Genomic DNA, 18,113 nt, shown 5'->3' with positions numbered 1-18,113 from the left:
AACGCTTCATCAGAACACGAAATTCATTTCCATTCATTTTCATTAAACTAAGAGAAGTTGCTTCACTCATAATGTTTTATCCCACAAACTAATAGTCCGAAAGCTGTGAACACAAACTAGTAGTTTCATCTATGTGTTAGCCTATGAGATTCATAAGTGATATGCATTACTGGACACTATTTTCTTGACTTGCAAGCATAATCAAATTTTGTGAATCAGTTATTCCACTAATGAAATTTATATATTTGATAGATGTCAATATCTACAATACCAGATATTAGTGATGAAAAATGTCACAAATCCGTGACTTTTGCAATAATCTGCGGCTTAACTCAAAATTTCTTCTCATCGATAATTAGGAATAAACTATTCGTTAGTTCCAACGATTCTATATATTTCTGGTCAAGTAGTATGAATGCCACAGAATTTGTTTGGTTGTGGATTCATGCTAACTGCTCTGCATTTATCACTTTCATTTATAACTCTCTATTGCTTTAGAGTTTCTTTTGCCTTTCTCTGGTAAAAAAACGTCTTTCAGAATATCGTAGGATCTTTTTTTTTCAAATTTAGGAACTGGAGAATCTGAATGGTTAATATATGGAACTTTCCAAGTAAATCGATAAGAGAATCAAGGTAGTCTTTTGAAACGTGTTCATTCATTTAATGTGAACCTATCATCAGTCGTTGAGTACTTAGTATGGAATGTTTTGTGAACTATTCAGTGAAAAGTCAACAATAAAGTGTATGAAATGCGTTCGTCAGATGCATGCCAACGTTTCTGAATCGAAAGTAAATGGATAAAAATGTATATTTCAGGAATCGTGTCTTCACCATGATGTTTTCTTAAGACTACATCATATACCGGGCTATAAATTACTCAAACTTCATTTCATCGTTAGACAGTAGCAAAACAGAAACAGTCTGGGATTCACTCCGTCACATTCTCCGCAAGCCTCATCTGTCAGAGTCCGATGTGAAAATAAACTAGGTAGCTCACATAAACGCTGAATTTCATTACAACTTTCATTGCACCTCACTAACCATTTAATATTCCCCCAGATATTTCCGACCTAGGAAAACTCGCATACATTTTCCTTTCATGATCGCTCCGACTGACGTTTCCAGTACATCGCTGCGGAATAATATTCGAAAAATTTGATTTATTAACCCATCCAATGTTTCACTGACGTTCAATAAATGCAGGAGGACGTGAATGGAAAGATAACGTTTCTTCCAATTGACTTTTTCGCGATATTACTATTCATACGACGTGAACTGATTGGTTTGTGTATCGGCTCGTGCATTTGAATTAGGCAATGCGTTCTGGATCTGAGCGAGAATGTCATTCTGAAGGGAGTTATGGGTTTTCTTAGAGCGTGTTGGTATTCTCTAATAGGCTCAGGTGCGGTTTTAATGGCAAATAAACATTGTAACTGATGCTCCAGTGGAAAAACGCAAGATGCAGACCTGAAGAAAAAATCTACATTGAGCTGATGCAAATTAATATAAGGAATCCGGATAGCGACTGTAACTGGAAAAATTCCGTTACAACAATCTCATTTAGCAGGCATTGATGTAATAGCAATGAAAGGATTCATTTCACGCATCAAAATATTGTCTATAAACATGTGTGAATTAGTCAATCAATTAGTATCCAAAAAATTCCTGGGGAACTGAATATTCCAAAAGAAGTGCCAGTATTAGAAAAAAAAATTTCAGCCATTGAAAGTTACAGAGGAATATGTATCCTGAACTTGGTTTCGAAAATGATGGAAAAGACGGTATACGAAAGAACAGTGAACTACTTAAAGCATTCAAAGCTTCAAATCCAAATCATCTGGCTGGAAAACTTTTCCATTCAGGCTTAAGAGGATACTCGAACCAATCGTACATTACCGATAGATGAATAGTTATAACGGTAAATGAAAAATACTTTGATCCAGTCCATATGAGTCTAGGGAAGCCACAAGAAATCGTTTATGGTTCTTCGTAGCGTTTGCTATCTTTGAATTTAAATAAGACAGAGTGTGTGTAGAATATCATCGAAAAAATTGTATTCGTTTGGAAGATATAGGTATTGATGCCACTATGTTTGAAATATAACATCGTTTCAATAATCGACATGCCTCCTCTGGGTGAAGGTCATCCAAAACATTGTTCAATTTTCTATTTTCTGGCACATAAATCGGGCTGAATTCAACTGAAGGTATTTGAAGGGATTCCGTGAGTTGGGTTCCCTATTGGGCACGTCCCCAGGTGCCGGATAGGGGAACAACCAGGGGACCGGGGTCCCTGTCCAGAAAGCCAATGTGGCCTTACGGATGGGGTGGCCGGACTTCTGGTCAGTGGCAGAAATAAGTAGGGTGAGGGGAACTGAAACTCATTGAAAGCCTTTGCGAAATATGCCACCGTGGACCAGCCTACCCTTCCTAAGGTGTAAGGAATCGTGCCGACAGCTGAATGACCGCAGGGTGATATGCGGTAACGAACAATCCCCTTGGTGAACCGGGCGAAACCTCATTGTAATCAGCCTTCCTCTGGTAATGCGGGGCTCTGCCAGAGGTGACCAACCCTTTGTCTGTTACTCGTGGGAACACACATAAATGAAACAGACACAAAAATTGATACAACAAAAACCAATCGCGACGCTGAGCAGAAGTGCTCACCTCAATATATGACGGTGGCTGGGAATGGTCAGAAATGTTCACCCCAATCTACCGCTCGGAATGAGGCTGGACATAGCAGATCACCTCGTGATGTAATACAAAGGTCAAGGCGTAGGCGCATTTGCTGCGTCGAGGTCAAAAGGAGAAAGAGCGCGAAAGAGGCAGGAGTGGCAACAACTATAAGTGCACCCTCCTCTCCCCTCTATTCCACCTCCGACAGCAATGGCACTTCCTGCGGCAGGCGCCAAGAGCTCCGCCTTGAATAAAGGCAAGGAACCGGCTGCTCCTGCAGGAAAGCGCCCTCACTTGAGCACCTCTACGGAGGGAACCCGAAGAAGGTTGAAGAAGCCGCGCAACGACAGTAATGTCGCTGCACCTTCCAAAACCTTCGAACCTGAGACATCTCAAGGTTGCCAAAGAGAGTTGTGTGTTCGACAAGACTTGGCCTACACCTGCTGATATGAAGGAGATGTCTCCTAGTGACCCGTCCATCTTCCTGGAAAAAACAGGATGGACGATGACCTAGTAGGACAACTCCTCGGGAGGATGTACAATGGGTCACATGTGGCCTAAGTGTTGTGGGTCTGAAGGGTCTACACTCACCCTCCCTACTCTATAGATACAGATGAGTTATGTTGGCTTTGAGGACCTTTGTGATTTGTGGCATTTTCGCATACACCTGCGACTTAAGGAAACCCCACAACAAAAAGTCTAACGGGGTCAAATCACATCCACGTGAGATGACAATGCCCTAAAATCGCTCGTACAGAATATCCAATGTGGCATGAGCTGTGTGGCATGTAGCGCCGTCCTGTTGAAACCACATGTCGTTGGTGTGCAGACCATCCAATTCTGGCCAGAAGAAGTTGGTAATCATCGACCTAACAGTGATAGCCTAGCCAACGTCGTTCTCAAAAAATAAGTACCGATGACGGCACCAACCCAAAATCCACACCAAACAGTAACTTTTCCGAGATGCATTGGACTCTCTTGGATCTCATATGAATTGGTATCATCTGAAAATCGACAATTTTGTTTGTCCACGTACTCATTCATCCAGAAATGAGCCTCATCGCTGAAGTTGATATTTCTCAGAAAACTAGGGTCAGTTGCCACGTGCTCCAGAACCCATTCAGCGAACACACGTCGTTTTCTATGGCTGTTTACCTTCAGTTCCTGGGTCATTTGTTGAATTTTGTACGGTTGCAGGTCCAAGCTATGCGACGCAAAATTTGCCAAGTTATGGTTTACGAAAGGCTGAATTCTTATAAGCGACGCGAAATCGACCGCCTCGAATTCTCCTGTACACTCTCACAGACAGGTGCGATGTTTTTGTCAGATCTTGCGTTTCGTCGACGGGTTTTGGTCGATCATTCACTGAACCAGTTGACTCAAATTTATTGACCACATTGCGAGTAGCCTCTCGGTAGGACAATAATGGCGGCAGTAAATTGGGCGAAGCGCGCGGTACGTTGTTTGATAAATCAATTTCATTATTTGCACGTGTTGTTGAATGCTATATCCGTTGATGGTGATTTGGCAGAACAGACCTAATGAATGACAACTAATTTGACCGATGTAGCTTCAACGAGATGGCCGTTATCAATTGTGAAATTTTGGAAGTCCCTGTTGGAAAACCTTATAGTTTTGCCGAAATTAAATAAAACGGAAACCTGAACATGTCTTTGAAAATATATATGGAAACAATAATCTCATTAATAACAGAGATGAAACGACATTTATCAAACTGTCAAACAGAGATTTCTATACTGTTTCAGTCAACTGTCAGTTTCAAATTCCAGAATGTACTCAAGTACTCAGCTCTGCAGTAAATTGACATGATTCATATTCGTTCTTCAGTATAAAGCATCTTGCAGAAGAACCGTTGGAAACAATCGCAAATTTTTCGTAATATAACAGTTTTGACATGCATATAATAGTTATATTCCCCGTCAATTTTGATTAAATTATAACCAACTCTGAAAATGTGGATCTGAATAAATATTAGCAAGACCTGCTGCTGGACCGACAATGTCTGTCGCAATGCCCATCGTGGTATTATCCAAGGTGGCAGTTGCTTTCTCGGTATATGACACTCTTCTTGGTAGAGGCATCAAACGACTAACAGAATCTTCGAGATACCAGTAATTATAGACCACCTCTTCATAACTGGTAGTTGCACTATTCATTGACAATGAATAACAAATTGATCTTGAGTCAGTAAAGCAGATGGACGTCCATTGAACAAAATCCTCCTTGTAACATCGATTTGAGAGCGACAACTTCTCAATTGTCCCCTTTTTGATACTGATAAAAAAATCGGAGGCTAGGTGGTGCAGCTAGGAATCGTCTCCATGAGAGTAGCTTAACTCATGAATCTGCCCTGCATTAAATTTTTGAGTGGTAGCATCTGCACGTGTAGAGAAAATAAATCCTCTGAGGAAGTCACCAAACGCTTTCACTCAAATGATGATTCACACAAGCCAGAAGAGAAAAAGTCCTGCATGTCTGAATCGAATGTATCGTGTTGTGTATAGCTGATTCACAGATGTTCTCATATAGTAAGGTTACTACGGTCATTGATATGGAAACTTACACTCTGAACATCTGACAACCCCCCTCAGTATATCATTATAGCTGTCGTAGGGGAAATATCAGAAGATGTCCCGCAGATATGAATTTAGAGCTGCACATTCAGGTCTGGATGGTGACAGGTAACCTGAGAAGATGAAGAAAGTAATTCCTGACTTGTGGGTGCACTTAGTACCTAAGTGCACTGAAATGGTTCAAGGAAAACCTTTTTCCAAAGCCACATATTCGTGTTGCTCAACGTTGCCAACGTTGTGTTGCCTACGAAGGTAGTCTGACCACTGATCAGATTAATAATATTTTCTACTCTTGCAAACTGGCCCACAAAGTCACTCATAAAATAAAGTGATCGGTTTCGTTAAAAAACTGAATTATTGGAGATTAAAAAATACTTAGTCACTTTGGAACTATCCCTATTCCTATATTGAAATTAAAACCAAGCTTACCGTATTATCATAGTCGAAAGGGGTGAGATTGTTATCAGTCTGTGGTGTCCGTTTTCCAAATCTGAAAATGAAAGTATCATATGAATATAAATAGCATTTCTAGTGAAGAACTTTCAACTGAATAAAGTAAACTTTACGAATATAGTTATGAGTACCAACAATTGTGCTGATAAAATCATACTTTTTCATCCTAGCTTCCTATTGGATATGATGTCAAAAAACCACGACCTATTGATATGAATGAAAACTAGAGCCCAAAATAAAAGCATTCTTGATCCATATCAGACACGCCATGAATCGTATTAGTGGTGCTATGCTGAACGACGAATGTATTTTTGGACAAACTGTTCTCAAATAACAATGGTTAGTATAACTGAATTAAAATTAATGTCTCTCCTCACGAAGATGCCAAACCGGCAATATGTATGATAATCGAGGTTCTTGCTCCAACCAGTTGTCTCACAATGAAATGTGCAGAGAAAGATGGAAAACTAGTCTCGTACTTTGTAAATGATTACCCTTGATAGCCTCGTTTATCAATGAATTCCGTAGTTAGATTAATTTCGTAACGAAGTAAGGTAATGCTTACTGGTAGAGTGAACTGAATTTCATATTTTTTTAGGAAATCACATCCGAAAATTAGTCAAAGGAATCCAATTCCGAATAATATACAAACAATAACAAAAACTTTATAACAATACTATTATCCTATCACATTCTAAATGAATGACATAGTCAAAAAATTGCAAAAATGTAGAGATTTACAAATACAATTCAATATTCGGTGAAAGAAATAATAAATGATCTCCAATTCTAATTCCATTTTTTAGTAAGTGAAAAGAGTAGTTTTCAGCAGATTCATGTAGTATCCTGCAACTTTTTTTAGTGCAACAATAATCCACGCTACATTTATTGATTCCAAGAAGTCATCCAGGAGAAATTCTAGTTAGCTTTGAGGAATGTTTGTATTATACAAGCTGAAGATTTACTGAAGTTAATCGAAAACCTTCAGCACTTTTTCTCTAACATCCTCATTTTCGATATCCGTATTTATCCTGCGGAATCTTGAATTCGAATCAGCAAACAATTGTATTGAATTATCCGCCACTGAAGATGAAAGAAATTGATGGGATTCATTTCAACATTTGTTGAAACTGGGGCATTATCGAGTTTTACTTCCTCTACAGGATACATTTTTTGTTATGAATTGAATGATTATCGCTAGTATCGTACTTGATGAATGCATCATTTGTAGTAAGTGTCTAATGGAAATATAGACATGACATAACAGAGTGATTACTTCAGAGTGAACAATCTGCAGAATCAGGTGGAAATGAAGACATGTGAAATGAATATTCAATTTCAATTCTCATTAGCCACCGTTAACTTCCAGTATGGAAATTGAGAACACATTCGTCAAAGTAACTAAGAGATCACGGATCAATATTCGTCGTAGAACTTTCCAGGAAAATAGATATAATTCGAAGGACCTATCCCAAAATTGTGTAGGATAACTTTTGACTGGTTCAGATTTTCGAAATTATTTTCTAAAGTGTATTCATTCAGTAGCAATATTATGAATGGAATATGTTTTTTTTGACCATCGAAGTTGCTCGTGATGTATTTCCAGTTGTAGTCCACAGTTGCAACTGAACGAAGGAAACTGACATTTATCAGTATGGAATATGAATATCAATCGTGACACAGTGTTCGTTAATGATTTTATAAATTGATCACCTAATAAGTATTTTACTGCGATTAGTTAGATCATACAAAATTGTGTGTTGACGTGAGACTAACCTAGGTACTGAGAAATTAATCCTTTTCAGTAGACGGGGAGTCAAGCTACCCATTCAACAACTCATAACACTCAAACACTCAACAACTCAAAGTAAGCATGTGGTAATTTCCTCTTTCAAGATAATAACCGTGACATTCAAAAAAGAAGTACGTTTGAAAAATTCTCTGAACTAAAATAGTTTGCTCTCAATGAATGTACGATACAGTATTTTTGAACTACCTGTGCTAGAGAAACTGAACAGAGAACACAATTATTTGAACCTTTTGAGAACAGCACTATTCATTGACACTACCGTACATGTGGAAATATTGGGTTTTGAAACACCAGAACTATAGTGTTCTCAGATCTTCTCGTAACGTAAATACAGTTATTCGAGATAGATATCGAGTTGAACAACTTCAGATCATCTGCAAACAAAAGATGCCCAGAATACTGTACCAGAGATAAATCATTGATGGCTATGAGAAACAAAAGAGGGTCCAGATTGGATCTTTTAGAGACACCAGAGGTGCCTGAATGACAGTTGGAAGTATGACCTCCATATTTAATATAACTCATTCTATCTAGTTAACGAGACTCCATAAGTTCAACCAATGATGTAGATATTCTGATGGTTTTCAGTTTGGCCTCGATTCTTGAGACATTCAGAAATTATTTGAGTTATGCAACTGAAAACGTGAATTTATTGGTTGTACAATCAACATGTCCACAATATCGAATGCCTCAAATTTTCAAATATTAACGACGATCAAGGTCACGAAGCTGAAGCTTTTCTAATAATCAACGGACTTACTCAGATTTATAAATGAGCTAACCAGGATTCCTGTCCGTGATGGAGAATATGCTAGTCTTCTGGATCCATACCTAACAACCAATCCAGAAATTTACACAGTCACCGTAAGGTTTACATTGGGATCTTCTGACCACAAACTCATTTCAGTGTTGAGTGAATTACCGATGAATATTGGGGAACAATCAAGACCACGCGAAGTTTGGCATCAGGATCACATGAATGGGAGGATCTTCTAGACCATTTCCGAGATTTTTCCAAGCTAGATGTTTGTTTCAGCTCTGAAGATCAATCAACTTGTGCTTCTGAAGTCACGGAAGTTAGTCTATCATCCATGGATGCATGTATTCATTCTTCAATGAAACGACCTTCTAACGGCAAACCATGGTTCAACAAAAATTGCGAGCAAGCTGTCTCCTCCAAAAATCTCTCCTACCGGCATTGGCGCAAAAATCCCAGTGGCGAAAACCGAACAAGCGTTATTAATGCTCGCAACAGCTGCAAACTTAGGGTAAATGAAAGCAAAGAACTTCACAATCAGAGAATTAGGGATAAACTGTTCGCCAATCCCAATGGGTCTAGATCCTTCTGGTCGGTAGCTAAAGCTGTTAATCAGAACTTTACAAAATCCATGATTCCACCACTAATACAAGCAGATGGTTCACAATTGCAACAACAGTCATACAAAAAGCAAATCTACTAGCTGAATAATTTGCGTCCCACTCCACAGTCGATTTTCTGGAAGAGGCACCACCCACTATTCCCACACTAGAATCCACAATGCCGGAAATTACTTTTCGACATCGTCTAATCAGGCGAATTTTGAAACAGCTCGATATCAACAAGGCGTCTGGCCCTTATGGAGTGCCCGTCATCGTACTTAAAAAGTGCGCAAATGATCTCACATGTATTTTGCAGACTTTTCAACCTGTCCTAAAAGAAAGGGATTTTTCCTTCTTGTTGGAAGATTGCTCGTGTTCAGCCTATTCTCAAAAAGGGCAAGAAATATCTCCCAAGTAACTATAGACCAGCCGCTTTGTTATAAGTGATATCAAAAATCATGGAGAAAGTAGTAAACCACCATATCCTCAAATATTTGGAAGGCTTCAACATCTTGAGCGATCACCGATATAGCTTTCGGAAACAAAGATCAACAGCCGACCTTCTATCGTATGTCACCCATAGTTGGAATAAGGCAATCGAGAAACCACTACCTATTGATTTGAATAAAACTAGAGCCCAAAATAAAAGCATTCTTGATCCACACCTTACATGTCCCTTTTTGGGACGCAATCGAGAAACATGGAGAATCAAGAGTTGTTGCGCTTGATATTTCTGAGGCCTTGGAACGTGTGTGGCATGGGGGTTTGCTGGCCAATCTTCGATGCTATGGCTTGTTGGATAATTTCTGTGTATGGCTCTTCAGGTTCCTGAAAGAACGTTTCCTGCAAGTTGCTGTCCATGGATATCTCTAGAATACTTTCACCATCAACCCTGGTTTTCCCCAGGGATCCATATTGTGTTCAACCTTCTATTCATTGTGTATCAACAACTTATTGGAAAAAACAAGAATCCAATATATTGCTTAGCTGACGACAGCGCACTTGTCTCGTCATTCCATTTGGATTCCAGGACATTGGCTACGGGGGCATATCTTCCCCGGCAGCAGGAAGTAGCATATCTTAATAAGGATCTAGAAGTAATTTTGAATTGGGGTAAAAGTAACCAGGTTCAATTCAATGCCACAAAAACCCGGACATCGGTTTTCTTCAAGAAGACAGCTGTTAGACAAATATTGGCATGATTACTGAATTCTTCGAAAGATCCAAAAGTTTCAAGATCGGAAATACTATAAACATCTGTGAGAAATTGTGTTATTTCATCAACAACAACTTTTGAATTGAACATTTGAAATCACATTGACCGGATATCTGGACTTGTTTTCCTTGAAGTTGACAGAAGACCAAAATTTTGCTGAATATCTACATATTATATGATGTGTTTCATATTGTTTGGAGCAGTTTCAATGCAATGTTTCATTGAACAATGTGAGGCGTTTACTTCGTTGAAATAACAATGTTTAGTCCTCGTCAATATTCAAATTAATTTTGTGCCTAATTTATCGCAAGTATACAATGACAAATATTATTTGAATTGAAGGGGTTATATTTTCAGGAGTGATTAATTTTTGGGAGAGAAACTTTTTGGCTTTCCACTACTCCATCTTGATACAAAAAAAGGGATGAGGGAATCTTACAAAGAAAGGAAGGAAGTAAACAATTCGAAAATAAGTAACTCTATAGATGGATGTGTAGATCATGCAAAGAAGTTTGTGTCTGAAAGTTACTTCTTTGCATGATCTATACATCAATGTATAGAGTTACCTATTTTCAAATTGATTACTTCCTTCCTTTCTTTGAAAGATTCCCTCATCCCTTTTTTTGTATCAAGATGGAGTAGTAGAAAGCCAAAAAGTTTTTCTCCCAAAATGACAAATATTAATATCCCATCATCGTTTCTCTTTATTAACATTTCAACAATATATGTATGTGTATATTTTCCATAGTTTTCCCATTGAATATTTTCGTGAAAGTTGTTATTAGTATGCCCTCGTATACCGTTTTTGATGCGAAACGTGAGTTCCAAGGTACATATATTCGCCTGCAAACATGTCAACAACTAAGGTGAGTGTGGGACAATTTTGTTATTGAATTTTGAATTGATTGCGGGAATCATTTTTACCAATAATTTCAGAAAATATTTCTCTGCTATACCGTGGAGGATATTCGTGAAAATTAATTTGTGTATCATATAGAATTGAATGAAATCCCTTAAAATACTCGCTCCATCTTTAAAATCCAAAATCTAACATTTGAAGAAGAGTAGGTGTGCCCCAAAAGAAAATATTGTCAAATAGGATATTGGTTCACCATAAATTGTTTGGAAATATGATCAACATTATTATTATCAAATATACTTTCGACATCATGGCTTTGTTATATACTGTCCATTGCTCCAAACTAATTTCTATCCACTTCACCCAAATCTCTAGATTCATTTCTCGATTACGAAAAACTATCGAAAGCAAATGCAACCAGTTGTATTAACCATTGCAGTAAATTTTCAAAGGACACCTTTTCCAAACAAAGCCGAGTCTGCAGTAACATAGTTAGGAGTCCTTCAATATTTGATTTCTGTTATTGGAGCTAAAGTAGATTCAACTCAAGATTTCCCTTGGGAAGAAAAAACCATACAATATTGATGAATCTGTAGTTATTTTCCAGATTGGTTTGTTCATAATCGTTTGTAGATAAAATTGGAATCAGACTGTAAGGAATATTTTTCTACGAAATAGTGGGTTACCACGAGGATCATGAGTATTAATTTGCTCCCTTTCCCCAAGTAGACGTTGTGATTTTTCATTTCAAGTTATCGTTAAATCTTCAACAGTAGTAGAGAAATATTTACTTCAATCAAAAAAACAGGACATCTACAATTTGGTAGAAAGTAATAGTAAAATCTGATAATAGTCGTTTTTCACCATTAATTATATTGGCCTGTCTATATTCGTGCAATATGTTTCATATCTGTACTATTTACCTGATTAATGCCACATGAATTATTTCATTTAGATTAATGGCGTGGTTTTTATTTGGCGTAAATGTGTGTTCAACTTTTTGTTTATAATATATTTGTTATTTTTTCAGGATCACAAACGTCATTTGCAATTGTTTCTAATCGAGGACATCCATTGGCCTTGCACGTAACCATTATTTATTTGTGAACTCTACCCGAGATTATAATGTATTATTTCTTGAATAATCAAAAGTATATTATTATTATTGTTAATTTCATAAGCGACACAATTTGTTGTAATCGTAATCGGCTCCATCCACTTGGAAAATGACAAACAAAACATTATTATTTTCAATGTTCTATAGAATTATCACGCAATCAATCAAGTCAATTGAATATATCAAAAATTCATGCCCCTTTATATAATTGATCTGATATGTAATCTATTGTTGATTGAAACATGTCAAAATTTCTGGATGCGTGAAAACTTTATCAAACTGGACATTGAAAATGAATAGTAAATTACTACATCGTGAAAATTTGAACAGATTTCGTTTCCTGATAACTGTTTTTCTGAAAGCAGATGAAACACCACAGGTTGTCAACATTAATATTTGAGTTATGAGACGAAAACTTCAAATTTCGCTGGCATCTAAGCCTTTGAAAAATATATTATAATGCTCAACTATTTGATTCAATTTGTTGGATGCGGAATGGGTGCAAAGTCCATGAGGTGAACAAAGTACACACAATGTAGTATTTTCAAGCAATGAGAGGTTTCACCTGATTGAAACATTACTTCTGTTTCTACCTATTCTATAAAACAAGAGGGGTGAAATAAACCAAATCACTGGAATACTAGAAGACTTGAAGGTTTTTTTTTGGTATAATGAAATATGTGTATGTTCTGTTTTCTGAATCAATTTAATCTCAGAAAGTTCTTCCGAATACAAACTGGAAAAAAAGCCAATTTTGAATAACTACTTCATATGAATATTGAATTGAAAATGGCTTTGTCCAATGTTCTGCATACTAGAATGAATTGACTCACAGCCGAATTGGAAAATTGAATATGAAATATAGTCAACTCCCAAAATAGTCAATGAAGTGCTGACGATTTTTAAGAAATCGACCCAAAATCAATCCTAACATGAAATTACTTATGGGTGAATCTCAAAAATAAAAGCATTGTTTCTTCAAAAGATTAGACTGTTTAGAGAGAGCAGTAGCCATGTTGTTTTGGATTCAATGTTTATATTCATACTAGCTTTTACTCGCGGCTTCATTCGCATTTATTGCTAGGTAGTACATGTTTAGTTTATGTCATTAAATAAGTGTCAGTATAATAGAAATGAATCAATATGAAAACTATATTTTAATGCTTGGCTGGGATTATCAATCTTTTTAAATTATTACATATAATGAAGTTTCGAAAATTTAAATGATGCTTTATTGAATTGCAACAAATGTTGAAATCATATTTCACTGTAACGAAAATAAATAATTTTCAATTCCTACAATTTAAAAAGAAAACCTAACCTAACCTAACTTAAAAATAAAAATGACACAAGAAAATAACAATAAATATAGAAAAATTCCAAACAGCTGAAACTATAGTCAATTGGATTGGAACTTCATTACTAGAATGCTAGATGACGTTAAAGTAGCTAGATTTTCAGATTTTTTTGGCAAATTTTTTTTTATCCTATATAAAAGAAATTTCATATTAAGTTACTTCTAATACCTCCAAGAACATGTGTAACAAACAAACTTACATTCGCATTCATAATATTAGTAGGGAAGTAGGGATAAGGATCCCACAAAAATGAATAACACACGTGTGATCTTTCATTGCCCCAACCGTATGCATGCATAAATATTCTGCGAATTCAATATATATCAGTCCAATGATTTTTATTCCAACCAGCTATCGGTTCCATAAGAAAGACAACAATGTTCTAGAAGGTCTTACCTTTCAAAGTGCGATTTCTCCATCACATAAACAGGGTGTTCCAAATTGAATCGACACCATTGCCAACTCCGTTATTATTGATGCCACGAATTCGGTTAAATGGGCGAACTAGTAGCATTTTTAATGGCCTTTCTAGATGTCGAAAACAATAAAAATGAAAGTCGCGTTTTCAAAATATTTCACGAAAAGATATTTTTTCAAATGAAACGCCCTCATACAACAAAGCTCATATCCTCCTTCTTCCTAAAATTGAAAATGAGCGACTCACGTGAAAATATTTATTTCTTTCACTAGTACAAACAATTTCTTCGTTTTGGCGAAAAAAGAGCTATAAAATATGGAGTGAATTTAAAAACCACCGCCTTCTCGTTGAACACATATTAGGGCCCTTCTCTTGACACTTCGTGTTGCTTTCAACTCAATTCGACCATCAGTTCTATTAATTACAGTTTCAATATGATTTTTTCAGTTCATCTGCATCATTATTTTTCATTTTGTACATGTAATTTTCCAGAAAATCCCAAAAATAAAAATCTAGAGGTGTCATCTCTGATGAACGGGAAGGCCACTTGAAAGAAATATTTGTAGCAATCCACCTGTTCCAAAACAGGCTCGCAATATTCTTTTTACGCCACTGAAATTATGTGCTGGTGTTACATCCTGCTGAAAATAGATCATCTGATGACTCTTCAGATCAATATCATCGAAAAACTCTTCCAACACTCTAGTTAATAAATTAATGTAATGTAGTCCGTTCCAAGAACCATGGTAGAAAAATGGGCTGATAATTCTGCCTCTAAATAGACCACATCAAACATTAATAGTAAATCCGCTTTGCAGATTGTAGGAATGGACTAGAAATGGATAATATCTACTCCAATAGTATAAGTTATTTTTATGCCACAATTTCAGAAATTAGTCTCATCGCTTCATATAATATTTCTATAGAAGTTTGGATCTTTTCTGCATTTGTTCATAAACTACCGACAAAACCTCAATCATCTCTCAGAGTCACCAGGATCTAGTATTCGCACTGGTCTTAACTTATTAACGTCAATTTCTGTATCTATAGATAATACAAAATGTTGTTTAGTTCTCCTCTTCTCGAAAACTTTGTTATTCCTGAACCGATGATGAAGCACAGCAAAAAAAAACGCAAAATAGGTAATTCACGATCGGGGAAGTAATTGCTGTAATGTTGGAGTGCTCCTACGCTATTTTTCTGGCAAACCAAGTGGGATTCTAACATATCACCTTTTTCTTGATGGGAAAACGCCATTTGAAAAAATATTCGAACAGTAGTTGACAGTTACAATAATTTATGACATTGTCATGATATACTTGAGAATATTTGACAAATAGTATTTCAACAAAGTTTCAAGGCAACTTGATTATTGATTGATTTTGTTTTATCGAATTTTTTCCGACCGTATTAGTATGACGCTCCAGTATTTTCGGGAAAAAACGGCTTCAATGTTATCATTATAGCAGACATATTTTTATTCTCAAAATGAGTACGGCTTGTGGAATGGCTTTAAGATAGAAATTATCGTTTTGTAAATCAATACGAAATAGCTCAGTGGTGTCAAGTTGAAATCTCAGCCCAATTTTATCTTTTTGCTGCTACTAACAAAATATTCTAATTAGTATAAGTATCAAAATTGGGTATTTGGATAATCATGAGGTTTTATTTGCCAAAATAAAGAAAGTTTTTGTACTAGTGAAATAAATGAATATTTCTACATAAGTCGATCATTTTCAACTTTAGAGAGAAAAGTGATATGAGCTTTGTTGTTAACAATGTTTTTACGAATCGAAATGCATGATAAAATATGGGGTGTTCCATTCAAAAAAATATCATTTTATGAAATACTTTGAAAACGCGACTGTTATTTTTTTGTTTTCGGCATCGAGAAAACCATTAAAAATGCTATTAGTTTGCCCATTCAACCGAATTCGTAGCATCAATAATAACGGAGTTGGCAATGGTGCCGACTCAATTTGGAACACCCTGTATATTCAAAACTATGAATTATCATCGAATTATCCGTGCGTAAATATCAAAATCAGCTCACCTAGGTCTAGCCCGGTCCGCATAAAGTCGGTCGAGTTCTTGCAGCCTGATGATGGCTCGTTGAACAACTCTCGGCCTAATTTCTGTTTGGACTGGACCACTCCGCAAACTACCTAACACCAGCAAGCGTTAACTCGTGAAAGAACACCAGATGGCCTCGGCAAAACCAAAAAGTTTCTTCGGAACCAGAGGTGGTCTGGTAGTGTCGAGTGTTGAGATTTGCAAAGGACGCATTCGTTTATTCATATGTGAAAAGTGTTGCCAGATGAGAATGGAACCTTTCAGGAGAAACGTTAAATGATTGTTCGGGTGTTTTAATGCTTCGGTATTGCTGAAACTTTTTGGTTTGTCCTGGACCACTTAGAAATGTTTCATGCAGACAACTCAAAATACTAATACTATAATATGAGACGAAAGTGTTGTTACAATTTTGCTACAAAAAATATATAAATTAACAAATGCGTCGTTTACCAATACAAAACATTCCACACTAATCATTTTTTGTTTCTGCAAGATCTGATGAGTTTTTGCTGTATACATTGAGAAATGCATATAGCAAATAATAGTGATAACGATTTCTCCTTATAGAATCTCATTTCCATTGGTAGTTTTTCCATATATGAGTATTTTCCATCATATTTGATGAAATTGATTAATACTTCATTCAACGTATTCATAACACTCAACACTTCATAGTGAAAATATTATTGTAATATGTAAGTAAGTGGTGATATGGATACCCATTTAGTATGGTCCAGTTCTCTACAATTATTCACTAAACAGTTAACAAAATCGTCTACAAGAATATTGTCATACACAATTTTTTGACACATCCATTTCAGCATGAAGTAGCAGAATTTGATAGATTGCTTCACAGCCTTTAGGATATTTCACTTTCAGAAAATACATTCTGAAGAGAGATGAATTTCAATAAATAAATAAATAGTTACGAGGTAGATATTATTGACTGCTTCATTTTCAGAAACTACAGAAACAAGTTATGTCATGAGATATTTGGTGAACACACTAATAATATCGTGGTTCTTGTCCCAAAACTTATACTGATCAAACTGAAAAAGCTTCTAAACAAAGAATGAAAGAACATAAATATGGTTTCTCGAATGTGAAATCAAATTCCACTACACACACCATTTTTCAGCAGAGGGGAGTGGGTTCAATCACGACTATTATGATATACGTTCAGAAGAGAAAGGTTTTCCCCCTAATGTTGAGATTGGTGACTAATAATATATTGTGATGGAAACTTAAATAATTTTATTTTATTGCATGTCAGTTAGAATGAGATAAATCTTAGGATATTAAATTATCAGTCAGTAAGTAGGTATCCAAATACAAGCAATTTTTCTGATAATCAGAACTTCAATTGAGCTTTCCATCAACCAAGTTGACGACTTCAAGAGATGGAGGGTATGTATAGGAAACAAAGATGAAGTCGTATAGTGATTTGTGAATATATTTCAGGTTAGAAGTGTCAGGAAAAATATCAGAAAAGGTATGCTGCAAATTCTTTCCACCACAATGTTATTTCTGCCCTAATGTACTCCATTCCACATTGTTCAGTTCAAAGTCCTAAGAGTCATTCTAGTGACTCCGTGATGAATACGATGTAGATATTCATTTCAGAGCCATGTTATTTCTGCAATGAAAATAAGTAGAGTTTTGCAGAATTTTGAAGGATTCATCAGCGTTTGGAAAAATAATGCCTAGAACAATTTGAATTTATGTTCAATTCATGAAACTTCTGAGAAACACTCCTTGAATGAAATGTAGACCAATGATTTGAAAGAATTATTCCCAATACATTCAATTCTCTAACAATGTTGAGACACTAATTATTACTTGACCGTCTACCATTACGACCACTTAGGTAAATCGTTTAGGCAAACTTTGATCATCAAAGCAGAACTTTGTTTTATCCGAAACTATTTTCTGTTCGATATGAGAAAGCAGATAATCTGGTGATCACACAATGAGGTGAAATGAATTCCATCACCGATTTCATCTGCAATTTTGATCAGTTAGATGAACTATTCAGGTAAAATATACAATTTTGCCCTCTCAAGCAGAACATAGCTTCATAGAAAACCATATTTTGATGAATATAAGCGGATATTCAACCAATGGAGTATCTGGGAAACTTTTCGAAGCAATAACATACAAACAGTGAAAATGAAGTTG

General features: G+C 36.1%; 1 protein-coding gene across 4 annotated transcripts in view; it reads right to left on the bottom strand.

The window, feature by feature from the left end:
* Positions 1 to 18,113, bottom strand: part of LOC111503773 (uncharacterized) — a 152,322-nt gene that overhangs the window by 23,399 nt on the left and 110,810 nt on the right. For 3 of the 4 annotated variants that reach the window (XM_074178030.1, XM_074178029.1, XM_074178031.1), the window contains exons 3-4: positions 15,916 to 16,023; positions 5,702 to 5,762 (exon numbers count right to left, since the gene is read on the bottom strand). In XM_074178030.1, the coding sequence (XP_074034131.1) occupies positions 5,702 to 5,762; positions 15,916 to 16,023 (169 nt within the window). The remainder of the gene's footprint in view (positions 1 to 5,701; positions 5,763 to 15,915; positions 16,024 to 18,113) is intronic. The other variant, XM_074178032.1, reaches the window with a different exon arrangement.

Source organism: Leptinotarsa decemlineata, unplaced genomic scaffold, assembly GCF_025532065.1.
Source record: "Leptinotarsa decemlineata unplaced genomic scaffold, Ldec_3_MD MMD2_tig00003335_RagTag_RagTag, whole genome shotgun sequence".
NCBI lineage: Eukaryota > Metazoa > Arthropoda > Insecta > Coleoptera > Chrysomelidae > Leptinotarsa > Leptinotarsa decemlineata.
Note: the sequence above shows the minus strand (reverse complement) of the source record. Positions and strands in the feature narration are given on the sequence as shown.